This window comes from Sciurus vulgaris (genome assembly GCF_902686455.1).
Source record: "Sciurus vulgaris genome assembly, chromosome: 12".
Classification (NCBI taxonomy): Eukaryota; Metazoa; Chordata; class Mammalia; order Rodentia; family Sciuridae; genus Sciurus; species Sciurus vulgaris.
The window spans coordinates 69,693,905-69,721,847 of NC_136473.1; the positions used below are offsets into that span (position 1 = coordinate 69,693,905).

The 27,943-nt window shown below is 39.6% G+C and overlaps 1 protein-coding gene across 4 annotated transcripts in view; it reads right to left on the reverse strand.

Moving 5' to 3' along the window:
- KCNK2 (potassium two pore domain channel subfamily K member 2) overlaps positions 1 to 27,943 on the reverse strand; it is a 189,273-nt gene that overhangs the window by 105,793 nt on the left and 55,537 nt on the right. For 2 of the 4 annotated variants that reach the window (XM_079107324.1, XM_079107323.1), the window contains exons 1-2: positions 21,224 to 21,760; positions 17,882 to 18,192 (exon numbers count right to left, since the gene is read on the reverse strand). In XM_079107324.1, coding sequence (XP_078963450.1) covers positions 17,882 to 18,065 — 184 coding nt within the window. In that variant the 5' untranslated portion in view covers positions 18,066 to 18,192; positions 21,224 to 21,760. Of the gene's footprint in view, positions 1 to 17,881; positions 18,193 to 21,101; positions 21,761 to 27,943 lie in introns of those variants that run through there. The other 2 variants (XM_079107321.1, XM_079107322.1) reach the window with 2 other exon arrangements.

Sequence of the window (27,943 nt, forward strand, 5' to 3'; positions counted from 1 at the left end):
AAAAGTTCAACAGACAAAATATTTGCAAATCATATATCTGAAGAGGTGTTAATATTGAACTTATACAACTCAATAGCAAGAAACCTGTTTTTTTTTTTTTAAATGGGCAAAGGAGTTAAATAGACATTTTTACAAAAAAATAAAAAATAAAGAAAAGACACACAAATGGACAGCAAGTATAAAACAAAATGCTCAGCATCACTGATTATCAGGAAACTACAAATCAAAGCCACAATGAGATATTATTTCACATACACCCCTTAGGAAGGCTCTCATGGAAACAATGGAAAATTATAATTATTATTGAGGATATAAAGAAATGGGAGTCCTTGTGTACTGTTAGCAGGGAAGTAAATGGTGTGTCTACTATGGAAAAGAAATGAAGTTCCTCCCCAAAAGTTACAAAGATAATTACTACATGACAGAGCAACCCCACTTCTATAATCAGAATTCCAAACAATCTCAAAGAAACATGCTACACTCCCGTTTCACTGCAGCATTGCACAATTATCAAGAGGCAGAAATAACCTAAATCCATTGGGAGATAAATGAATTAATAAATGTCCATCCGGTCCGATAAAAGAAACAAACCCTGTCATGTGCTACATATGGATGACCTTTGAGGACACTGTTAAATAAGACATGTTTCCCCTTATATGAAATTTAAAATGGTCAGACCCATAGAAGCAGAAAGACGAACCCTGATTGTCAAGGGCTGCTCAGAGGGAGTGCTATAGTTGGTTATCTGGAAGTGTCCCCTCGTGCGCTGAAGGCTTGGCGTCCAGCTGGGGGCGCTATTGTAAGGTCGTGGACATTTTGGGAGGCGGAGCCTAGTTGAGAAAGTAGGTCACTGGGTACAAGCTACAAGGATCTGTTGGGACCTGGGCTTCTTTCTTCCTCTACTTCCTGTCCACCCAGAAGGAAGCAGCCCTCTCTACTACATGCTTCTGCCACCTTGATGTCCTTTCTCACCATAGGCCCAAAAGCAGCTGAGCCAAAATGGACTGAAACCTCTGAAACTGTGAGCCAAAATAAATATTTTCTCCTTTGATGCTGATTTACATTACATATTTTATCACAGTGAAGGAAAGCTGACTATCACAAAGAAAAATGGAGAGATTACTGTTCAGTAGGTATAGAACATCAGTTATGCAAGATGAAAAATTTCTAGAAATCTTCTATAAAAGAATGTTCAGTCAACAGTACCATATGCATAAAATTTTGTTGATAGGGTAGATCTCTTATTATATTTTTTTACTACAAATTAAAACCAAATTTAGTGCTTAACATAGGACAAAAATTTTTAAAAATCAGTAGATCCAAAAATTGACATACTATAAAGCCATTAAAAAGAAGTCTATAAATTATAGCTAAAGATATGGATGTATATTCCCAACATATTATAAATTAAGTCAATAATGTTATGAAATAATACACACAATAAATATAATTTGGATGAGGAAAAAAACTCATAGTCCTACACTGTGCTAGGCATGCAGCAGGCACTCAATAAATATTTAATAAATATTTTTAATTCATGAGATTTTTCACTTGACATATTTCTTTAGAAAGCTAAGTTGCCTCACTTTACTATATATGTTGCATTTATTACCCTTTTACTTGTGAACTTCTTTAAAGAAAATCTATTTGTGACTTCCTTTAGTAACTTTAGGTGTATGGAACTTCATGAAGACACAAACCACCTTTATTTTCCTCAAGATTCAAAAGGATTCCCCATAATCCTAAAATTCTGAGATTTCCACACGCTCATTCAGCAATACACAGAAGGCAGTCAGCAACCATGGCAAGAAAACTGAGATAATACATGCAAAACAATGAGTCACACCTGAATGGGGTAGACTGCCACTCTGCAGGACAAAAAAATCAACATATGGGTTACTTACTTCAAAGAAATAAAAAGTGTTAGACTAGCTAGCTTCGATCCTTCAAAGATGATGTTATTTATAAAAGACAGAAGAGAAGAAAAAGGGGGGAAAACAAGGAGAGAACAGGGGAGGAGTGTCACTAACAGTAGGATGCTCTCAGGAAAATGATCGAACTGTTTATTTTCTTAGTTCTAAAATGACAGGGTCTGACTGAACAACTTGTACTGTAGATCCCAAGTTCCAAATTCAATCCCAAGTACCAAGTTCATTTCTTAGAATGTTGTATCCTATTAGTTCAAAATATATCATGATAAAGTTTGCTATTGTGGCCTTATAATTCTCTGCCTTTGAGAAACAGTTGTTTTTTTTGCTTGTTTTATTATTTTTTGTTTGCATTTCCTTTTAAACTTAATTGCACACATCTCAGTTTGGTTTACATATAAGGTTAACTCATTTTATTTTTTCTTCTTCAAGAATAAAGGAATTTCATTAGATCCCTACCAAAAAAAGCTTATCTGAGTCAATTTAATCCTGCATCAAGGAAGAATTACAGGGAATAAGACAGACACAAACACACACACCAGCTGTCTATGGATCAGGAAATTATATGTAGTGAAATAGTGAGTAATGGAGAATAAAACAGGAGTTCTTGTCCTGTCAAAAAATACTGATTTGCATAATAGCACAGTACAGCTGTCCAAGAAAAATGTGCCTCAGGAATGATATCATTATTACAAAATAACATCATTTACAATTTTAATTAAACCAAATTATTTAAAATTACCCTCACGAAATAGATTTTTAGGCCTGCTTAAATCAAGAGCCAAATGTCATTGTCTGATAAAACATCTTCCAGAAATGATAACTGGTGTGAAGCTTTGGAACTTGCTAACCAGAGTGAAAAAATAAAACAATTATACAATTATTTTTGGTGGCATGGAAGCTGTAACATGCCCAGAAACATCAATCATGCATAAGGTTTTTAATAAAAAATGATTTTAAACCATGAAATACACATCTTTCATCCTAAAACAGATGTTAGGAGTTTTATTTTGAGAAAAGAAAAAGAAAGGACTTCACCACACAGAGCCCATGCAGAGAAACCACCCGGCAATTATGTGTGCTCATAAAGTTATCTTGTCATAAGGAACACAGTGACTCTGCCATCTAATATCAGTTCAGAATCCTTGACCAGGCATCTACTCTCTCCCTATATCTTCCCCAGAAGTACACACATGACCACTAACACCTTTTCTGGAAAGTTCTCTCCTCCTGTTATCCCAAAGCTTGCCTGCTCCCCTCAGTTCTCCTTCTTTAAAATTCCTTACAAAACCAACTTTGATTAAAATTTCTCTGTCTGGGGAGATAGCTCAGTTGGTAATGTGCTTGCCTTACAAGCACAAGGCCCTGGGTTCAATCCCCAGCGCCAAAAAGAAAAAAAATTTCTCCAACTAGTCTAATTTTATTCCTTCAAATCCCCCAACGAGGCCATTGTCTTATTTGGCTGCACAATCACACAATAATTTTCTGTTTCTTTCCAATGTTTCCTAAGTGTTGACTACCTATTGTACTTAAAACCTCGGCCACTTATCAAGGTTTCCGCAGCTATGGGCTGCCCCCCTTGCCTTATTTCCCATGGCTATCGTGTCCACCACTGGTGGTTCAACGACATCAGCATTGATACAGTCCCAGAATATGGCAGGAAATCTCCAACCTAGACATGTGCTACCTTCTCCTTCTGAAGCACTTCCTCACCAAGATCTTCGTAAGACTGACTCGCTCATCTAAATCTCATCTCAAATATTACTTTCTCAGAGAAAACTTTTCAGAACATAGCTAGTCTAGGGGAATCCCAACCCCCACATTCTGCCTCATTAGGCCACTGTTTAGTCTTCAGAATATTAACACTTCCCCAAATAATCTTGACTGAATGAATCTAGTTTCTTGAGAACAGGACTCCTGTTTAGCTCTGTGTTGATTATGCCCCATGCTTAGAACAAGGCCTTTCAAAAACATAGAACTGAAGAATGAATAAATAAATGGACTTTACTCCTTGCTTTAAGATAAGTAGCTCTTCACTGTCCAGTGTGGTGGCACAAACCCATACCCAGTGGATCAGGAGGCTGAGGCAGGAGAATCTCAAGTCCAAGGCCACCCTCGGCAATTCAGCAAAGCCTTAAGAAACTTAGCAAGACACTGTCTCAAAATAAAAAACAAAAAGGACTGGTGATGTGGCTCATTCTTGTATGAATGAGTTATTTTACCCGATGATTAAATTTAGTTTTGTCTTCAAAACCTTTACTTAGTAACAACTGGCAATAATTGCCTCCATTTTTGTTAAAGTATTTGATGGCTTGTGCTGGGCCTGGGACAAATGGAAAACAGTAGCTGCCAGCCTCACCTTCTGAGAGGCATGAATCAAACATTCTAAAAAAACATCACCAACTTCTAGTATAACAGGAAATTGAAAACATATGCAACAATCTTTAAATTTCTTTATGCAACAATCTTTAAGTTTATGAACTGTTATGCAATTAACGTTGCAAATTTTATTTGACCTGCAAGAATCAGAATCACCCAAACAAGCTTTAAAGTCAGAACTAATATGACCTCTATCATGTTCACTGGCTTCTTCTTTGTTCAAGAAACACCTAGGAAAGTTCTGTCTGATTCATTCTGTCATGTATATCTAAAAAGAACAAAATAAATAAATAAGTAAAGAAACAAGCACCTAGGTTCTAGACATCTGAGATGCTGCTGTATGAAATAAACTGCCCATTAAAGAACATAATTTGCAAACTCTCTCCATGACAATTTTAAGGAAAATAGGACCTTTCTTTTATTGCCAATGAATAAATAAAATATAAGAGTTCTAGATCCATCTAATAAATAAACTTCTCCTTTCTTGTCCATTGGGGCTTGCCAGACTTGGAAATCTGTCTGGGTGTCCACCCTGACCACAATGTCAACCTGCTGCGAATAACAGAACAATACAGACTCCTGGCAAGGAGACTCCTGAGTTAACAGGACAGAACCTCTCTAAAGTCTTATCTCTGAATCTGGATGAGAGTGAGGTGGATTGTCACCAGAATGTCTAAATGGATACAAACCAGTTCCTCTGTACTCTCAGAGACCCTGGTACCATTAGTATCATGCTGGTACAGAAACCACAGGACACCCAAGGAAAGAAAGTTCATTTTATTGTATGTCAGTGAAACCAAATGTTTTCAAATCACCTTTTATAGCATATGAACAATAGTAACAGGAAAGAAGAATTTTTTTCATTTGCTCAAAAGGAACATGGCCTGTTATAGCAATTATAAGTTCCTGATGAATCCCCTTCTTCCTCCAAAAGAATTTTAGTAAAATAATAAGAACAGATGCATAAATGTAGAAAAGGAGCTTTACAACAGCCAAGAAAGTATGTTGGGACCTTAAAATGGAAAATTTAAGATTAAAAGATGCTTTTAGGGAAAATGTGCTTCGATACAATTCATGTAGTCATGTGATGGTGTCTATAGAGATCTCCCCCCTTTCCTCCATCCTGCCAAGTCACCAGAAAACACTCTATACATTATACTTGCACAAATTTCTGGTAAATTCTGATTCCTTAGGTACCTTTCAAGAAAATACAAACATTTTTACTCAGCAGGTCATAAATACTGGCACTTTCACTCAGCATTACTATAGACTGAGGGTACACTATCCACAGCTCTCTCACACATAACAATCAATTCTAAGGAAATCCAAATTTCATGAGAAAAACAGAAGCAAAACAGAGCAAAATCACATCAAGAATAATATTTTGAATATATTCTCAAGTCTAACTAATCATAGGCAGAAATAAAACAGTTCTGCATAGAGAAGAATTGCTCCTCCAAATACCTAATGCAAAAGCCAAAGCTAGAACAAAGGAAAATCAATTTGCAAAATGTAAGTGATCATAAAAAGATTATTTGCCAAAACCTGATAAAAACTGATTCCTTGTACAAATGAGTATGGTTGTTCATGGATCAATAAGAAAGGGTTTAAATGTTTTACACAAGGTGATATATGTATATATGAATGATGAGTGTAAATCTGCTTATCTGTTCTGCCAAGTTTTCATTTAAAATTGAAAAAGGAAACATTAAAGCCTAGAAATACCACTGTGATCTTTAAAACTGTGATGTTCCCAGTGGCCAATTAAATTTTTATCTCATAAACCAGGGGAAAGAGACACATCAATGGCAGCAGAGGTTCATCTTGGGCATGTGAAAACTAACAGATTTGAGAGAAAGTAAGCCACACCGCAGTTTTCAAATTGTGATCTCAATAACCTAGAAGAAGGTCAAGAGTTTCCATGACTGTCTGAGGTTATTGTTCAACACCACCAAATACACAAAACCATAGGAAAGAAAGAAAGAAAGAAAGAAAGAAAGAAAGAAAGAAAGAAAGAAAGAAAGAAAGAAAGAAAGAAAGAAAGAAAGAAAGAAAGAGAAAGAAAGAAAGAGAAAGAAAGAAAGAAAGAAAGAGAAAGAAAGAAAGAAAGAAAGAAAGAAAGAAAGAAAGAAAGAAAGAAAGAAAGAAAGAAAGAAAGAAAGAAAAAGAAAGAAAGAAAGAAAAGAAGGAAGGAAGGAAGGAAGGAAGGAAGGAAGGAAGGAAGGGAGGGAGGGAAAGCCACTCTTGTGCTAAATTTTGATTCCTCTTTTGGAACACTGCCCACAGTTCTAACTGACACTTACCAAAGTTTTAACTGAGCAGAATGTAGTTCTGAAAAGGACAACTAAAATAATCAAGAGACACTATAACTGCCAAGAAAGATACTTAAAAACAAAAATGACTAGAAAGGCAAACACCCAAAACACATATGACCATGGACTATAAAAACAAAGAGTAGAAAGGGAATGAATTCTAGATATGGTAGGAGATAAAGGTAAAAAGACAATGTCCTACCTTTAGAAAGGAATTATAGGACCTCAGTCACAAAACTCATTAGAAAAAAAATGGCTTAACATTTAGAAGATGCAATTTTCAAAAGATCAAATCAAATAAAAACTTTATTAAGTGGAGTGTGAACCACTTCTATCAAGAGAAAGTACAGGCTGAAATGAGGTTAAATTCAAAACATTTAGATAAATTAAGCCTATGAATGTCAAATCCATGAGAGATTTTTCATAATATGATCTTTAGAGTACAGTCCTCTCTTTTAAAGCTATGGCACTGTTTTCAAATATCCCTTGGTACCATTGTTAAGAATAAAAATACAAAGCTAAATGACTATGGAGAAAGCCATGGTATTAAAATGTTCTCAAAAAAGAAAGGCAGAAAAACAGGTGAAAGTGATGGAAAGCATCATCTCAACCCCTTACTGATAATGGTATCACCTAATCTATGTGAATATTTAATCAATAAGAAAATAGGAGTAAATGGGGCCTGTGTCAGTCAGCTTCCTATTTCTATTTAAAAATAAAAATACCTGAGATCATCAACTTAAAGGAGAAAAGGTTTATTTCAGTTCATGATTGGGAGGTTCTAGTCCATGTTCAACTGGCCCCATTGTTTCTGGGCCTGTGGTGAGACAGCACATCAAGGCAGGAGCTACTGGAGGAGCAAAACTGCTCACCTCATTGCCAGGAAGCAAAAGAGAAGGAGACCAGGGTTCCATAATCCTCTTCCAGGACAGACCCCAATAACCTAAAGATCCCCACCAGCCCCAACTCTCAAAGGTTCCACCAGCTCCCAATGGAGCTACCCTGAGGGTCATATTTTTTACACATGGGCCTCTGGGGTACATTTAAGATTCAAACTCTAGCAAGACCATAGGCCATGCCAATGAGATAAGAGCAGAAGGGTTCAACACAATAGCTGAAAGGAACCACCTTTCATTCCACAAGTTATTCCACAAGTCCTCTTGTGCAATGCCTCAGGTTCTATACCTCTCTGCATAACTTATTATGAGAATGAGCCATTTGGACCCAAAGAGAACATGAGGAAATGTAAACTTATTTAACCAATTTTCAAATTCAAAACTTCATTTTAAAAGAATCACATAATTACCTCATGTACATATATGACTGCATGACCTATGTGATCCTACAATATGTACAATCAGGAAAATGAGAAGTTATACTCCATTTATATATGATTTATCAAAATGTGTAAATGCACTCTACTGTCCTGTAGAACTAATTAGAAGAAATTTTAATTTTTTTTAAAAAAAGAATCACATAATAACCTTCAGAACTCCATCCAACTATCCAAAAGGAATTAAGCTCTACAGAGCTTTCACTGAAGTTCAGCAGAAAAGAGCATCATCAGAAATGAAAACAAGTGCAATATTGGTCTTATAGCCATCTAGTGTTGAAACCACAAGAATGAATTCAGTGGGTAACAGAGAATAAGAAAATTATATGATTTTAGATGCCACCCTCCAAAAATCCTTTTCTTGATTAGCATTCACCCCACAAAAGAGAGAGAACCAATAACAAAATAGTTGTTAAATTTGTTTCAAGAAAATGAAGGAAGGAAGGGAGGAAGATAAGGAAGAAGGGGGGAAGAGGAAGAGAGGAACAGGAAAAATAAAGAAGGAAAGAGAAGGAAGGTGGAGGGGGAGAAGGGAGAAAGAACATGGCTGTAAGTTCTCAAGTGGGAAGAAAGTCATGGCTAATAGTTTAAGAAAGTTTGCTTCTCCACCACCCAACCGGTTGCGAATGTCCTTACATGTCTTTCCAAAGGATTTCCCTTAGCGTAATCAGATTTTAGTCTATACATGAATATATAATTGGCCAAATTTTAATCATTATCCACAGATTAAGATAACTACTCTTAATAATTGCAGATGAAGATTTTTATAAACACATTGTTAGGTGAAAGCCCTTTCCCTCTCAGCTGATCTATTAATTACTCTGTTTGTTTTGCATGTGGAAGCAGAGCTCAAAGACAGACCTCACTCAGACACTGACTTATCTATCCTGGCTCCACCCTCCTATCTACCCAAGCTCCACCTTCAGAGAACACAAAGCGGGACACTTCCTCTGTTGATGAAATTTTAAAGATTAAAAGCATTAAGACAAGAAAAGATCACAACCTAGAATGACTCCCGCATGTTCCACCCATTCAGCACTGAACATGATGAAATCAGAGTACATCAAAAGCATTGTGTATCTGCTGGGTAAAGCTACTGGTTGGAGGAACTCTACCATCCATACTTTGGTTTGGCTTTATGCCAAATCATTTTCTTAAAGATGTGTTATGCCAGCTTATGACTGAGTTGCTTATCAGAATTTGAATTCAGAAAGGCTCATGCTGTGAGGATCCTTAGAGTCGCTCTACCAGAAACTCAGCTGTGTGAGGTTCCCACAATCAGCCTTACCCTTCCTGCCCAGCATAAGGGGACTTACGAGTTGGTAGCCCTTTCTTTTAGGTCCCATAAGTTAAAACCTTCACAGATCTTAACTAAAAACAAGACTTAGGGGGCAGGGGTAGAGCTCAGTGGTAGAACTTGAGCCTAAGCAGGCATGAAGTTTCAAACCCCAGCACCTAAATAAGTAAATAAATAACTTAGAATATGCCTAAGTCATCCCCTATATGTAATTGTGAGCAAGAACTGGAGAACTTCTCAAAAGAAGAAACACAAATGGCCAAGAAATATATGAAAAAAATGTTCAGCATCTCTAGCAATTAGGGAAACACAAATCAAAATTATTCCAAGATTTCATCTCACTCCATTCAGAATGGCAGTGATCAAGAACATGAATAACAATAAATGCTGGCAAGTATGTTGTGTTGGGGGGTAAAGTATACTTGCACATTGTTGTTGGGACTGAAAATTAGTACAACCACTCTGGAAAGTATTGTGGAGATTCTGCAACAAAACTAGGAATGGAACCACCGTATGACCCAACAATCCCACTCCTTGTTTTTTATCTGGAAGATCTAAAATCAGCATACTGTAGCAATACAGTCACTTCAATGTTTACAGCAGCACAACTCACAATAGCCAAAATAGGAATCAACCCAGATGCCAAGCTTTCAACACAGGAGCCTTTGGAGGATATTCCATATCCAAACCACAGTACCGTCTCAGTTGCAAGGAAGAGTCTGATCCAGGGGCCATTTGGCCTCTTTCTGACCTACAAGGCACTGCAGTTGCTTCATTTTCCAAATGTGAATTACAATATGCATGTCTAAGGATGCAGGCATTAAGTAATGTACCTTAAAGTACAAAACAGTATATAAATACGTGATGAAATGTAAACATAGACGGTACAAATCTAAGAGCCTTTAAAGCTATTATTGTAATTACTATTAACAGATTACATCAGGCAAATCTCGTTCTAATAGTGTCTATCTGATCATGCTTTACATTTAAGTCTGACTTTTACCTTCAACTAAACAAATAGTCAATCAAAAAAAATATATAAATATATTACATATATATGCAGAATATTTCCCTCATTCTTAAATAACCATTCCATCAAATAACTTCCTAGTGATTATTTTAAAAATAATATTCCAATCATATCAAAGTGAAAAATATTTTATTAATGCATAATACTCATATAGCACTTTTCTAATGTTTAACCAGTGAAGCCAGTTAATCTAGTGAGCCTTCATATATTCTTTAAAATTAAAATCACTTTCTGACAACTTCCATGCATTATGATAAAAACCTAAGTATTGTTAGGAAACAGTACATGAAAATGTCTCAATTGTTCCTTGATTTGCAAGAAAAAGCATATCACTTTTAATCCTTTCATTCTGCAAATCTAGAGAGCAAGAACATATGGGTAGGGAGTAGAAACAGGAGTGATTTATTCCACTTAGAAAGCAGCTCATGGGGGAATCCTAGAAAAATTCTGGAAACTGACAAAGCCTTTCTTTAAGACCTGCAATCTCCGTTTGGCAGCCCAATCCCCTCCTGGAACTCTTGCCTTTGAAGCACAGACCGTTATGTGGCACCCAGTTAATGTAGTGGATCAGCTCACACTATGAGGTTAATATGCATCCAAGGTTACCCATGGCACTGCTCACAGGACCTTTTTCCACAAATTAACACAGAGGGCATAAGGTATTTGTAGGATGTTTAGACACTTTGCAGATTATTTTGTATGTCCCCTAAAATTTATATTTTGTTTCAAAGAGTTAAGCAAAAAGAGTAACATTATTGGTAAGAAAAGAAGACTTCTTCATATTGGGGATTAAACCCAAGGGTGCATTACCACTTTGCCACATCCCCAGGCCTTTTTATTTTATTGTATTTTATTTTATTTTATTTTATTTTATTTTATTTTTGAGACAAGGTTTCTCTAAATTGCTGAGGCTGGCATTTAACTTGTAATCTTGCTACTTCAATCTTCCAAGGTGCTGGGACTTCAGGAGTGTGCCACCAAGCCCAGCAAGAAAGTATTTTCTAGATAACATATTATCATGCCCATGATAAACTAATAAAAAAGGATTATACTCTGCTCAAGACTAAGGCCAAATACTTCATATACATAGATGCTTACACAAACTGGGCTGACAGTCACCAAATCATTGGGTACATGATCATTGAGTATCACTCACTACTACCTGCAGTTAGCTCTTTGCCTGCTCTTCATACACCAACCTAACCCCTATACCACTGGGAAAGCCATGACCCAAAGCATAAATGGGCTCCTCTACTCTACTCAATAGCACCCATGCTTAGGTATTTCTCAAATATCTCTTTTAAAGTATCCTTAAGAGCAAAGAAAAATGGAACTTTTGGAGATCTGGATGCATAGGGTAATGCAGTTTCCTAAAATAAGAGAAATGTCCTTGAAAGTTTAGGTTTTAAATCAATTATCCACTTGCATTTCGAGTTCTATTTGTCAGCACCTTCTACATGTGGCGTGATCTTGGGATATCACTAGAGTCCCTTACTCATCTCAACATACACTCATTCTTCAGGAGATTTCAGCCAGCATTTAGGCTTGAAATGCCTCCTATATCATGGTGACCTCCAAATGCACATTTTCAGACTGGCCCTTTCCCTCCAAGCTGGTTTGTGCAGCTTTCTACTTAGTATCTTTCTTTGGATACCCTAATAAGCATCTCAAATGTAACATGGCTGTGCTGGCCTGGAATCAGCCCAAGTTGTTTTGTTAAAGTACCATCACACCACTGTCCTTTGGCAAGAGTCCCAGACATCCTCATCAAGAGTGTTGTTTTATAACCATGGCTTGAAGAGTTTCCAGAGGTTGGTACCACCTTTTCACACTGTTTATTGATAACAGTGGGATGGGATAACCTGGTCTCACTGAGACTCCCAGAGAGCTCTACTAGTGAGACTGTATATGTAAAAGGATATATCTATACAATCAGCAGGGTATTAAGCCCCTGACCCACAAAAGTATTCATGCACACATCAGTGGTTCCTGATCTGAGAGAGAGGCATGCCCTGGTGTGGTGGAGCAAAAGGAGGACCCAGGAGCTTCCCTGGCTTCTCCAGACCCCTAGTTGTCATGCAGCCTTTGCCTGTGATACCTCATCTTTATTTGGGTGCTGTGCTGTAGGGCATCATTTTCATGTCATAAACTGTGAATCCATGAGTGCTTCGATTTGGTGTTGCGTAAATCTTCTTCAGTAACTGAAACCTGTCTGACACCATGAGTGCGATATCCAAAACCACGCTCTTGACGTTATCCCCCAGACCAGCTCTTCCTACATTCTTTGCCACACTTAGGAAAATAAGAGACCACAACTTTTTAAGTCCCTAGGACAAAAATTTGGGAATTATCCTTGATTCCCATCTCTTGAACTGCACATCTGGTCCATCAGTAAGCCCCACTGACTTTCCACCCCAGATATACTCACAGACTGATTGCATTTCTCCTCCCCCACTGCTATCACCTTAGTTGAAGGCCCTTGTTCTCTCACCGGGATTATTATAACAGCTTTCTAACTACCTGCCCTGTTACTATCCCCACATTTGTGCAATCTCTTTCTTTTAAACACAGCTGCCAGAGTAATCCTGTCAATATGTGGCCAGAGCAGGATACTTATATGCACCAAAAACTCAAAGTGCTTATTTTAACTTACAAGACCACTACATGAACTGGCTCCCATTACCTGACTGATGTCATCTTTCACCACTCCCTCCCATTATCCTGGCAGTTCTGCTACATGCCAGGAACTCATACTTCAATAAGGGCCTTTGTCCAAACTCATGCTCCACCCAAGTGTTAGTCCCCAGATGGTCACTTGGCTCGTTTCCTCTCTTTCCAAAGTCACCTTATCAGTAACACTTCTCTAGTGATCTTATTGAATTAGCAACACCAGTCAACAGTTCCTCTCCCCCTCCACTGCTTTATTTATTCTTTATTTATTTATTCTCCTGAAACTTATCACTATCTAAAATACCATCTTCCCCCAGCAGAATGTGAGCTCACCAAGGACAAGAATTTTCATCTGTTTTATTCTCTACAGTATTTTAGTGCTGAGACAATCTACATAGTAGGCATTCAAAAAATGTTCTTGCATGAATGAATGAATGATTATAGAATTACATAAACAATTTTTTTTTTTTTTAAGTCTACTATCACTGTCATTCTAGGAAAGCCAGGTTGATATATTTATCCTGTAGTTCCAAGTATCTTCTGATACAGAACCAAGTGCCCACTAGGGCATAAGTAGAAAACAGGCCTGGAGGACGAGATTCTCCCAGTACAGAACAAAAGGCCAGGGTTTACTCTGTTAGACCTGATAATGTCCATCCTCCTCATACCCAGGTCACTTCATGACTTCACTGCCTAGACTGCCCCCTGCTCTTATCTTCCCCAGTGCACTCTGATGCACCCTTAGAATCTAATCTCCTTTTCACCTTTTCTTCTTAGACTTCCTGCCCATTATGAAGTGGTTAATTTCCCCCTCAGTGTTCCAATCTATAGCACACCAGCTCCCATCTTAAAGCATTTCTATGATAGTTACATTTATAACTGTCTCCTCTGCTTGATTGTGAGACTGGATACCTTAAGAGAAACCATGGTTTTTTCCATCATTTTATTTGGCTCAGTACCCAGCAGAGGTCAACACCTTGGAGGTCCTGAATAAAAGCCAGTGAATGAAGCAAAATGAGAAGGAATGGTACAAAGAGAATATAATCCCCTTGGCAGAAAGACACCAAAGATCTAGACCTAAAGCCAACAGATGCCCTTGTATAAACATGCCTATTTCTTCACCTAAAAACATAGAGAATATCTTCCGGACCTAGGTCATAGGGAGTGGTGCTCAAATTAGAAAACAAAAGACAAATATCCCATTAGGTATTTTTTATTATAATGAAAAAATCATAGGTTTGGGGCTATATCTGAAATCCTAAAATTGATTCAGCAAATCTTGAAATAACTATATTGAAGATTGGGTGTGTCTCACATCACCAGACCTCAACTGGTTCACCATACTTAAACAGAATACTGAGGATAACCCTGCTGTCCAGGAAGAATACTAAAATCCAGGTTATAGACTCTCCATGTTGGAAAGAGAGAGATGCTATGTACATCATTATGAAAAGAGGACTATAACTTAATAGTCATTACGCCCTAGTACATGGGATAACAGGGAACTTTTTTTAAAGGCAGTAAATAAAAGAGCTAAGTGCATAAGCTCTAGAATCTGTTCACATATGTCTGAATAATAGTTCTACCACTTTTCACTTTTGGAATATTAAGTCCCCTGCCTCGGTTTCCACATAAGCTAAATGCAAATAACAAGAAACTTGCCTCATAAGGTTTTTTAAGAGAAATAATACATGTAAAAGGTGAGAGGAATGCCTCACACAGAGTAAATGCTCATTAAAACTTGGCTACTGGTAATAGTTATTTATGAGTCTTAAAACTTAAAAATGTTTTCATACATGTTTCTATACTGACATTAAGGTAAATGTCGTGGGAATTGAAAATTATACTGCTCAAAATTCCTTAGGCCAGAAAAGATATCTGTCTTCCTATTTCTGCCCCTCCTTGACCTTGTCTTGAAGGGTTGACAGGAACATGTGAGGAGCAACACATAGAGCATACACACAAGCTGCTTATCACAGGAGAGGCAGTTGCTCTCATCTGCCTTCATGCTCCAGTCTCTATGCCACTCCACCCTGTGACAGCCACGGCATGGAATCAGGTTTCTATAGTCTGTCCAGAGGTGTACTTAATAACGAGGGACCTGGGACCACGTTGGGTTAACTGTACTGGATGTTGGACTGCTGAATGACTACCCACCCTCCCTCCTTCCCCACTCTGTGTAACAGGAAGCCAGAATTCCTTCTTTACCAACACTGGGTTGAATGGCTAATCACTCCAACTATTTCCCTCTCCAAAAGAAAGCTGGGAAGCAGCAGAGACTCCTAGGACAGATGCCAGATGGGAACGCTCATCCTGTTAATGCTACAGGAGGTAAATCACTTGGACTTTCTGCAACTTAGATTCCTAATCCTTAATGCTGTGATACCACTGTTTAACATACTCATGAGGTTTTACGGGATGATTAAATGGGGAAATAAATGAGAGGAAAACACTTAGAAATGTATGAGAATCATATAAACAAAATGTAATTCTAATAAATGAGTACTGGCTGGGTTGCCTTTCTCCCTGCTGACCTTGTTCCTTAAAGTCATGACATTATAAAGACTTCCTTTATCAAAAGAAATTGGATCAAGGAGAAAAAAATAAATGCTTTTAAGTCATTGGGTTATAAAGATGAGTGACATGACAATAAAGAATAGCTTCTGCATTGATAATTACTGAATAAGCACCCAAAAAAGACTTTTAAGAAGTAAAAATACCCAATCAGCAGTGATGATGATTAAAACTAAAATGGATTTGCCCATTCACAGCAGAAAGAAAAAAACTCAGGTCACGTTTTTACCCACTGTTCACACCCATTCCAAAAACAAGGTGGCAAAATAAATGATCAGTATTCACCACTAGATTGCCCCTCCTTGCAATGGCCTTCAAACTATTTTCAGAGTTCTGAATAAATCTGGTTAAAACTGGACAGTGAGATCATTTTCAAATTCACACAATTTCCTTCAGCAATATCCTGAAATTCTTTTTTTTTTTTCCTGGCCCAAGACCAATCTCTTCCCTCCACATGCTAAAGATGCAACTACCTGAATCAAAATGCTACAACCTAGTAAAGGGGTAAAGGAGACAGTGAATAGTATCAATAAACAAACTTACTACTCTTTGAATACTGTGATGCTCTTAACTTTGGATTATCTCTCAACTTTGGAACAAGCCTACTTGGTGGGTATTTTAACCCCACTCTAGATAGATCATTTATAGCTTAAAGCAAAAAGTCACTGCTACAGGTAACATCTCTAAGTAAGCTCTCAAACAGAGTTTAAAACACATCCTGTCAAATCCCAGTGTTTAGGCTTTTACCACTGCGCCATGTCATTGAGACAACCAAGAGCTCCTCTAAAACCTAAGGGAAGTGGGGATTCTGTAAAGGTATCTACAATATCCTAGGATTATGTAGCACAAAGAAAGGGTGAAGTGAAAATGATCTTACAAAGGACTAAGGAAGGGGACAGCTGGGACAATAATGTAATACTAGTTGGCAGTTTTCACAGTCAAAACTGAAAATGTCACTACCATCTAAAAATAGTAGAGAATTCAATATATAAGTATGTAAAGAGCCTTTTCAAAACATAAGTCCATGTGTAAGTTTAAAAAATAAAATACTAAAAAATTTAAAATTTAAGTAAAATGCAGAAATGTCTAAGTGTGGTAGGTGCTCAATAAGGGTCAGATAATATTAGCTCTAACTGTTTTCAGTAAAACTTACATACAAAACTTGTGTGCATAGAGTAGACATAGAGAGGGCTGTGAAGGGCAGAGGTAGCATTAGGGGAACCATGATGAGACAAAATGAGAGTAAAAGTTCTAAAAACAAAAAACAGGGTGAAAATCAAAAATACTTCCCTCAGTATACTATTCCAGCTCATTCAAAAACAAACATAAAATGAGGAAGAACATACTCAGATGATGTCTCATGGATCATCTTCCATCCAATTTGAATTAAACCAGGTAAGAAAAGTGAGCTCTATAGAAAAATATGTGTGTATAATTAAAATGTCCTCAATAACCAGTCACTCCTCTCCTTTATAGTGCTTTGTTCAAGGCTACAATTCTTGGTTTGACCAATAAATTGTTTTATGTAAAAGAAATCTACAACAAAAATACAGTCATCTCCAAGAATTGAGATGAAATTTATAAATTTCATCTGAAAATTTCTAACTGAAATTTATAAATCATTTTGGGATTAACTTTTAAAATAAAATGCCTTTTCATAACCCATATTGTTCTGCTATTATAAATTAAAACTGAATTAGTTTATTCAAAAACTATTTTTCTGTGTAGTAGTAAACTGCTTTTAGTTGGGGTTTAGAGAAGCAATAATTAATCACTTGTCCCTAAACATTTAAAACAGGCAGTTAACAGTTATACCTTGGCTAGATTAAAGAAATAAGTGATGACTTGTTAATCACAGGGGATGCCCATCTCAAGGGGGTCACACCACAAATTCATCTTTGGGATCTTAAGCTGGCCACTGCCAAGGTGAAAGCTCTCTTGTTTACTTTTTATTTGCCAGGGCAATGCTTCTCATTGGGCAATGATCAACCTAACCATGAGGACCTCCAGCAGGGTAACCCCATGTCCACAGGTGTCCACTGGCAGTTCTGAGGGAAAAGAGAAAGAAAATAATAAGAAAAAAAAAAAAAAGGAAGAAATAAATACAGAAGAGCAGGAGCAGAGAGGATGAGAAGGAACAGTAGGAGAAGAAGTAAAAGAGGAAGAGAAGATATGCAGGTGAAAGAGAGAGAGAGAAAATACAGGACAAAGACACTGGAGAAAAGGTCTAAGCTAAGAAGCAGAGATGGAGTAGGGCTCCTACCAGTTGCTTAGCAGGTGCACACTGGCCGTCTCCCCTACCCTAACTCCTTCTTCCCCATGGTGGAGAGGCAGTAGCAATTACTCTGGAGCCATTACCTGAATGAGTTCGTCCAGCTCGGTGGAATTGACACAGGAGTGTTGGGATATAAATGTCTGCTTCTGGATCACAATGGTGGTCCTCTGAGAAATCTCCTGAGGTTGCTCCAATGCTTTGAACACGGTGGCTCCGATGATCAGATAGAGGACAACCACCAGGAAAATCGTGGAGACCGTCTTCCATTTCATAACATTAATGGCCGTGTCACTCTCCACCCGCGAAGCAAGCACTGTAGGTTTCGTGGAGAAGGAGAGCCTCGGTTTGGAGTTCTGAGCGGCAGATTTAGGATCCAGCAAGTCAGGTGCCGCCACTGGCAACAACAGAGAAGGAGGGTTAGGCTGGAGGAGATCAAAGGGGAATGGGGTTGTTGAAGGGATCAGCAAGGGTTCACTGAACAGCTTGCTCTCCTGGACGCTCTGGAACCTAACCCAGGAGCACTCTTACTGGATCTCCTGCAGGACCTTTTAAATGGGTTCAAGGAAAAGGGGCTGGGTCTTGGTTCTTTGCTGCTATTGGTGATCCAGGTGGAATAAAAAAAATGGGAGTCAGACCCAGAAACTTAAGAAAGTAGGAGGACACCTGAGAGCTTCCTAATTAATTTATAAATTTATATCTGCCCACTATTTGAGTTGATGAAGACATACTGAACTTCTAAGAGTTCATGGTATTAAATGAGATGTCCATGAAGAAAGTTAATGGCTTATTCTTGTTTTCAAGAACTTTGTAGTGCAATTGATTGATATAAAGAACACTATTTTGTTATAAATTTTATTATAATAAAGGAATTGTGTTGTAATTGCATTAAAAAATATATTACAATCAAAACATTGTTGCTCAAAAGAAATCATTCTTAATTTTCTGGTAAAACAGGTATAAGTAAACCACTCAGTTCAATTAATTTCTTTCTTTTTATTTATTTTTAAAAATTTTTTGGCATCTTCCAAAAATGCCTCATTATTTATTTTCCGATATTTTTAAAAAATAAAAGTTGTTGCTGACCCTTATGGCACAATTTTAGGTACAGAGAAGAAAAGACAAGTTCCTTCCATTCAGCAGTGAACAACATCAAGAAAAGAAGAAATTAAAACCTTTGTTCACACCTTAGACCCTACATACTCTGTACAAAACTAATTGCTCCATTAGAGTGTGTTTACATATTCTCTTACAAATTCCCGTATACTCTGAGGTGACTCTAAATCCATTTATTATTTATCTCAGCTGTTCAAAAATATCACTAATGGATTTCTGTTTAGAAAATACAAGAGCTACTAGACTTGCTAAGGAGAAAATAAGTCATCCACTAAAGAACATTTGCTTAGAAAAGCAGCACTGAACTAAAATGGGTTAACAGAATGGCAAAAATAGATGGAACTTAAAAACAAAACACCAACTCAAGTAGAATAGTCAATTTAAAGTCTATAATTTTATAAGTAAAACTGCTGTCATATATATAATGCAGGTTTTGTTAAATGATCACCTAATCTAAAACACATTTCTGGGTAACTATACAAGAAATCTCATGGAAATACACACAAATACCCTACAGTCACCTGAAATAACCTGAGGATAAGATGCCCATAAAGAGTGTCAATTGTAATACAGCTCCCCACTCTGCTCTCTTGCCTAACATTGTGAGTTAAATGTAGGCTACCATAGTGTGAGTTCATGAAATACATCTACAGTTGCCCATCAGAAAGCTTTCTAAACAAAGCCGTTTGAAGCACTAGAGCTAAGTAGTGTTGTAAAATGATGGCAAATGACAGAAGCTCCCCAACCAGCAAAGCTGAGAATAGTTTTGACATTGAAGAGATGAAATCAGAGCTGTGATGAGGACACCCTACCCCTAGCTCCAAGTGGAGAGTCCACAAGCATAGAGCTCATTACAGAACGAGTTCAACCTTCTGCACACAGGTATGTACATGTCTCTCTGCTGATACATTCACCTGTTCTGAAAAGCCTCAAACTAGGAGTTACCTTTACATTTAAAAATAGTACTGGGCATGTGTTTAATGTTTGCTTTGAAACTCTCTCTCTCTCTCTCTCTCTCTCTCTCTCTCTCTCCCGTAACAGAAGTGCTCATAATAGCTAAATTCCCTGTTGTTTGCAGTCTCAGCAGCACCTTCCCTTAGTTGCTTAGTAAGTATAAGAGGAAAAAAAAAAAAAAGTCATAATTTAAAATTTAGCCAATTTTGGAATAAAAATAATAGAAAATTGCACAGAAAATTGCACAGAAGCTCCACATTATCTCCAAGCTTTCCAAACCTCTCCTCCCCACATCTCTGTGCTCTTGCCTTTCTGATTTTTCACATCAGTGGTTTGCTAGTCTGTAGAATTGGAAAACACCAGGACTGTTTACACTGAGGCTATCAAATCCCACTAAGACATTGTTATTATGTTATATGCTTTGGGGAAAAGAGGATATATATATATAGTGTGTGTGTGTGTTAGCTCGCCAGTGTGTTCCTGAAGGAGTTAATTCTTTTAAGCTGCTGCTTTATTTTTTAATTAGCATAAATATATATAATGCACATTTGGCAGATAGAATGGGCAGAAAGTGGTGCGATACCACACACACACACACACACACACACACACACACACACACACACAGAATTAGCCTTTTCTCTTGATCTAATATGGGGAATCTGGGTTTCTATCTCCCCCTTAGGATGTACGATCAGGCAGAAGAGCTGACCCTTCCACACCCTCTCAGTCCCTTTACTACCCGCCCCCCCAGCACATCACACTCTCCTCTCCGTCCAGCTGGTCTCCCTTCCTCACCCTGATATGTCTTCGTTCCCGTCGCAAATGACCACCGATCAGCAGGAGAAACGAGCTTTTTTCAGCACCACTGCGTGTCCCACCATGCAAAGGGCAACAAGTGTGACGAGGGTCACCATGCAACCTGCCTGTCGGCTACTCTCAAGGGTTGACCCTCCTCCTCCATCGAAAACTCTCCCAAGATGTTTCAAACCCATACCCGAGGCAGATGCAAAGACCCCAGGCGCCAGCGGGAGATGGGGGGAGAAGCGGCCAGGAGAAGATCGGGGATAGGTTTGCCTCCAAATCCAGATAATGATCCAACACTCTGGACTGAAAACGAAGATTGGAAACGTCCGCTTGCGGCGAGGGGACATCTGCAGTCCTCTCAGGGCTGGCTGGGGCCAGAAAGCGCGAGGCTGGGAGGTGGGGGGTGGGGAGCGTACCCGGGGGTCTCACCTCCTGCTCTATAGCCAGGTCTCTCCCGCGAGGCGCTGGGAAGCATGAGGCATGCAGCATTCAAAATGTTTTTTGAAAAAGACGGACTTGAAGCTTTTTTACAAACACGCCATTGTACTCACTTCTTATTCAGAGACGGGCTGCTGCGCGCTCCGAGCTGCATGGGCAGGCATTTTCCCCGGCTTTGTTTTACAAGGTGGGGAGAGCGGGGCTGGACGCGGGAGGGGGTGTGGGGGGAGCGTGAGAAGAAACGAAATCGCGGGAAGGAGGGGACACCGGCGGGCTGGGCAGAGGGCGAGGCCGAGGCCAAGTTGGGCTCAGGCACAGCCGCCCCCGCGCGTGCCTGCGGCCGGGCCCGGGTCACCCGGAGAGCGCGGGCGACCCGGGTCCCGCGCCGGCCAGCAGCCGCCGCGCGCTCAGCCCGGGGTTCCGCGCTGGCCCGGCCCCGGCGCGGCGCGGCGCGGGGGCGGTCGGTGCAGCCCGAGTGGCCGTGCGCCCCGGCGTCTTTGTGCGCGAGCCTCGCTCAGCCCCTCTTCGCATGTCTTTGTGTCTCCCCGGGCAAAACCCTCCGTGCCCCGCGGTGGGGGTGTGGCACGTTCTTGGCGCCCCTGGCACGCCGCTCTCTGCCGCTCGTCCTTCCCGGCTGGCTTCTTCGCCCCTCGCCGGCTCCTTTCCCTCCTTTCAGAACTCCCTCCCCCTCGCCTCCACCTCCCTCGCAGTCTCTCCGCCTGAGCTCGCCTCTCCGCAACCCCTTCTGGCCCAATCCTCGCCTGCGTCGCCCCTGGTGGTGCTCCCTTCCAGAGCCTGGCTCAGCCCGCCTCCCAGCCTCGGGGCACAGCCCCTTGGCTCACCTGCTGCCTCTCCTGTGTCAGCTCCTTCCACTACTAACCGCCCCCCGCCACCTTCTCCTTATTCTATCTGGCATACACATCCCCCAGAGTTCCATCCGATCTTCTTCCAGGACCCGGCGCGGCATGTGAGACCTGAGTTCTGGAGCGTGGATCCCCAGACCTTTGCAGGTGGGCATCTTCCTCATCTTCCTGCGCTCCCCAACCCTGGTCAGCGTGGTATAGGAATATGCCCCCCATTAGCGCCCTGGGACCCCTGGAGTTCGGGCGATTTGAAGTCCTACCCTCTTTCAGTCTGCACCTGGGAAAAGGTATTAACTAGTCACCGGCAACCCCCATTGCACTTCCAGGGGTGATTGAGATGGGCCTGGATCGCTGATGGGCAGAATGTCCTGATCAGAAATGACCGGGACTACAACCGGAATCTGGTTGAAGACATCCAGGGATGCAAAGGGAAAGGAAGAACACCTGTTCGATTCTCTCAGGGCAAGACCCTTTTGCCAGGGGCACAGGTTGCTAAATGCTCTCGTTGGGAGCCTGGGAGTGGGGGACCTCGGACCTCAGTCAGAACTCCAAGCTTCTAGTCCCCTCATCCCTTCAAGGTGCCAGTTTGACTGGTACAGACCCCGCCCAGACACGAAGAAGGCGGGGCAAGGACAGCTGAACTTGTGGCAACAGGGATGCCAGAACGAACCCCCAGAAGAAGGGAAAAAAGAGATTAGAAGCTTCCTTTTTAATAGATGAATCCTCTCCCAACACACAGGATGTAGCGGAACTTCAATCTTTAGTAAACTTTCTCTTCCCACTTTCGCTGTGGAAATCCCCTGCTGACCTCCATCCTCCCACCCCACTGCTATGTATGAGTTCATCTTTCATAACTGCTCCTCAGCCAGTTTGAATTATTTTAACAAGAAGAACTTACGAACCTTTTGCAAGACTGTCCCACCATCATTGATAAAAACACTAAGTTACTGTTGTAGATTCTAGACTAGATTCAGTACCTTGTTCCCCATATTAGATGTTCCATCCTGCTCAAATTGAGGTAAGTTTTTCTCGACTTCTGCTCTCTATAGTAACACTAGTCCATTCTAAAATGTGAATCTAATCTTCCTACTCTCAGAAACTTAAAACCCTTCCAGAGTCTCTAGTTCACATATAATGTACTTCATGATCCAGCCTTTCATTCCAGGCCTTTCTAGGTACCATCTCTTTGCCTCACACTTTCCCCAACCACACACATACCTCACACCTTACATGACTAAGGTATTTACACGAGAGAAACAGGAAATGTGTTCATGCTCACACACAGGCTTGATAAAAGATTTATTTTAAAGAATTGTCTCACATGATTATAGATGCTGGCAGGTCACTCTCAAATCTGTAGGGCAGTTCTGGCAGACTGGAAACTCAGGTGACTGATGTCTCAGACTGGAGGCAGAATTTGTTCTTTTCCAGAAAGTCTGCCTTTTGCTCCTAAGTGAGGCACATCTGCATTATCTAGACAAATCCCCTTTCCTTAAACTCAACTGATTTTAGTTATTAGCTACATCTACAAAATTTCTTCACAGCAACACTTAGATCCTAGATTAGAGTTTAATTAAATGACTGGGTAATGGAGCCTCACCAAACTGACCTAAAACTAACCATCTCAGGTATTGTTATCCTTCAGATCCTCCATACTATCAGAAGTTGTCCCAGAACCCTGGCAAATCAGGTGTCTTACCAGCTATTTCCACATTCAACTTTTGTTTTATTTTATTTTTATTTTTTGGTACCGGGGATTGAACCCAGAGGCATTCAATCACTGAGCTACATTCTCAGCCCTTTTTTTTTTTTTTTTTTTTTTATTTTGAGACAGCATCTTGCTAAGTGGCTTAGGGACTCACTAAGTTGCTGAAGCTGGCTTTGAACTTGCAACCCTCCTGCCTCAACTTGTACTTCTGCCTTTGCACTATCACACTATGTTGTGCTTTGTTAAACTACATTGAAAGCTCAGTGGGGTCATAAACCATAATTCTTTGTTCATCATGATATATAAATAGATATAGATATATAATAACTAGTGACTGGTGCTAAATAAGTGTACAATACACACCTAAATGAAATATAATCACTAGTAAAAAACTGACATTATCATTCACCTAGTTGTCTTCCAAGGATTTGGAACCAGGATATGATTATGATAAACACACACACACACACACACACACACACATCCCTTGTCGAATGGGCTAATGTTTATTACAATTTAACAGTTTTAAGATGCCTGTATGTTATTTATGCAGGGATGTATAGTGCTTCCATTTTCCATACTCATCACCCCCAGTCTCAACTGCTGAATTGTCACTTCCCCTATCAGTTCATATGTAAGAGTTGTCTTCCATCATGCATCACATGTATGTTGGGTGCTTGAAGTGGGGATGAAGGTGAATGTACCTTACAGAGAGGTTAACATAGAAAAGAAGGGAAGGGAAAGACAACAGAAGGGGAGGGAGACTCCAAACTGTGAACAGTAGGAATCACTCCAACAAGCCAGAAGGCAAAGGAGCCACCTCACAAATAATTGGAAAAACCAAGAAACCAACCAATTGTACTGACTCCAGTCCTGCTTTCCATTGCAACCCCTCTGGTCCCCCTCCTTCAATACTCCTGCTCCTTTAAGATCCCTCTGTGCCAATACATACTTGCAGTGTTTGAAATAGGAGGAAAAAAGGAAGTAGACTGCTTTGTCTATCACTGAAACCGGAGAAACGGGGAAGTGGGGTGGATTATCTTGTTTAAATTTATTCTGCAATGCATACAAATCCCATCAAAAGTTCAATAGAAAGGGTAGATGGCTTCTATTTCTTCCATGCTGCAGGATTACTGAATATCCCTTAACTTCATTTTAATAGATAGGAAAATCTGAAATATATAATAAAAAGCTTTAGCTCCCCAAAGTCTATACTGCCCTCATTCTAGTGCTTTCAGATCCAACTTAGCACTGTGAGATCAACAAAAATTCACTTTCATGTTTATTTTGCTTTCTGACCTTGGCCTATTCAAAATGCCATAGTGAAAAAAATAAAAATTAAAAATGAGCATACTACTGTCTTTTTTCATATTCCTAACCATATCTGGGATTTTGGAGTCATAGATTTCTATGGGTACCCTATCTCCACCACTTCTGAACCATGTGTGTTAGAGGAAATCACTTTATCTTTTTGACCATCAAATTCCTAATCTACCAAATAAGAATAACTCACTGAATGCACAAAAGATTATTTTAAGAATCAAAGTAAGACAATCATATGTATTTTTCATTTTCACATTGCTATACTGAAATGTCTGAGACAATTAACTTATGAAGAGAAAAGTTCTACTATGGTTTATAGTTCTGGGGATTCCAATCCATAATCATATGGCCCAATTCTTCAGGCCTCTAGGAAGGGTAACTCATCATGAAGGGAGAATGTGACAGAGAGAAAAGCTTATATCATGAAATAGGAAGAAAAAGAGAACAATGGGAAATGCCAGGGTCTCACAGTCCCTTTTCTCTGTGAGGGGAGACACACCATCAATGATCTAAGGATTTACCCAGAGGCCCTCACCTCTTACAGGTGCACAGCATTTCCAATACTGCCACCCTGAGGAACAAACCTTTTACTCCAAGGCCTTTGGAAGATCATCAATATCTTATCTATAGTAGCATTTATGTATTCAATATTATAGATTCCCAAAGAAATTTTATTCTTTTTTGCCTGTCCTAACCCCATGAATCAGAGAGTTCCTAAACAAGTCAGACTACCAAGAAATTCCAACTCTGTAATGAATGTTGCAATTCATTTACTCTTCTAGACAACATCATTGCAGAGATATAAGAAGAGGAAGAATAAATCACCTTCATCAAATATTTACTGAGTGACTGCTGCATACAGGAGAGCTACAGCTATAGTAAGGCCATTGCCTTCAGAAACTGTATGATCTATAGAGATTAGGTACTGGATAAGTATAAAATTCAAATTCTGAACTGTCCCCAGAAGTTATTGGGCACTATGAGAGGATTTAGTGTTAGAAGTGTAGAGAAAGCCTGTCTAAAGTCATGGCACTGAAGTTGGTCCCTGAAAATGAACATACTGTTGAGCGTTATGCATAAGAAGCATAAAGTATGCCGAGAGCCTGCTTCTAAAAAGATTGTGGAAGAAAGCAGCTGGGAGAACCTGGAGAGCTCAGAGAGCAAGGAGTGCTGGTGGACAGTGATCAAGCCAGAGACACAGGGAAAGGTCGGTTGTTACAGCTTCTGGACTTCAATGAGTGGGGTGTTGATGAATATTCATCACAAGGAAATCTCTTCAGACTTTTTTTTTTTTTTTTTCGGATCCCTCTGCTTGCTATATGGGAAACAAACAGTGTAAGCATATGACTTCAGACATTATTGCTCTAGTCTGGGTGAGAGAATCATCATAATTTGAATGGTGGTAGCAAACACACAGAGGTGGAAGGAGATCAATAGGACCCTGTGACCCAGGCCGTGGGGAGTGGGAGTGATGGAGAGCAGTCATTTTCCTAGAGGTTCTACTTGACTACAAATTCAATCAAAGAGGACAATATTGGGAGCACTGGTGAGATGCCTGTTTGACATGGCCTTTCCCAAGCACCTACCTTCTGCTTTCATAGCTGTTGGATTTCCTGTGAGACTCATCCCTGATTGCAGGTAGAGTGTGCACCTAAGGTTTTAGCCAATACAGCCATGACTCCCCAGCCTCTCAACTGGTTCAGGCATGGGCCTGTGACCCAGGCAGTCAAAGGTACTTGTGCCAAGATTTCTATTCTCCTCCACTGACTTTGAATCCGAATGGTTTATAGCCTTCTTTTTGAACAGGAAAGGAAAAGACACTTGAGAATGAATCCAACACGGAGCAAACAGAACCAAGATCACCAAGTACAAGTGACAACACTTAATCAAACACCTATGTCATGCCACACTTTAAGATACATACATTTTATTTTTATAGAAGCCAGTTTGTGTTGAGAATTCTGACACTTGAAATCAAGAGCACTAATTGAAATATTGTGATGCAAAGAAAAAGAAAGAAAATAATTTAGTTTTATGGAGGTCTTTAAATTGAGTCTCAATGAGTCATTGATTCCTGCCATCTGATATTCATGCTCTTGTGTTGCCCCTCTCCTTGAGTGTGAACTACACATACTGACTTAATTTTAATGAATGGAACGCAGCACAAGGAATGCTCCTTCTGAGATTAAAATATAAAAAGACTGTGGCTTCTCTCTTGTGTGCTCTCTTGTAGCTCTCTCCTGGGTGGAATCCAGTTGCCTTATTGTAAGGCAACCTTGTGGCATTCCCTACATGAATAAGCCTGGGAGAAGATCTCTTAAAGTCTTCCAGTAGCCATACAGGTGACTTCAAAGCAGATTCTTCATCAGTCACATCTTGAGATGTCTAATGCCCCATACAATACCTTGAATAGAATCTCTTGAGAGTCCCTGAACCAACATCACCCAAATAAGGTGCTTCCAGATTCCTGAGCCTCAAAAACTGTGAGATCATAAATATTTCTTGTTTTCAGCTGCTTAGTTTGGGAGTAACATTATGCAGCAATAGATAACTAATATGGCCTCTAAGAGTCCAATTCTAAGCAATCCTACAAAATGTCTGAACCAAACAATGTAAATTAGTATAAGAGCAATTCCTCAAAGATCAAAATTTGTTCATTTTAAAGAATTAATATCTTCTGAATTAGAATGAGTTGATCAGAAGGGAAGTCATAAATCATTGTAAGAATAGAAAAAGGAATTATGAGGTATATGCTCATACAAGTACAAATACAGCAGAGGTTCTCAAACTTGAATGGCATCAGAAACACCTTGAGGGCTGGTTAGAACGCAATTGGCTGAGCCCACCCCTAGTGTTTCTGACTATTATGTCTAGGATGGGGATTAAGAATTGATATGAATAATAAGTCCTGGGATGATGCCGGTGCTACTAATCCAAGG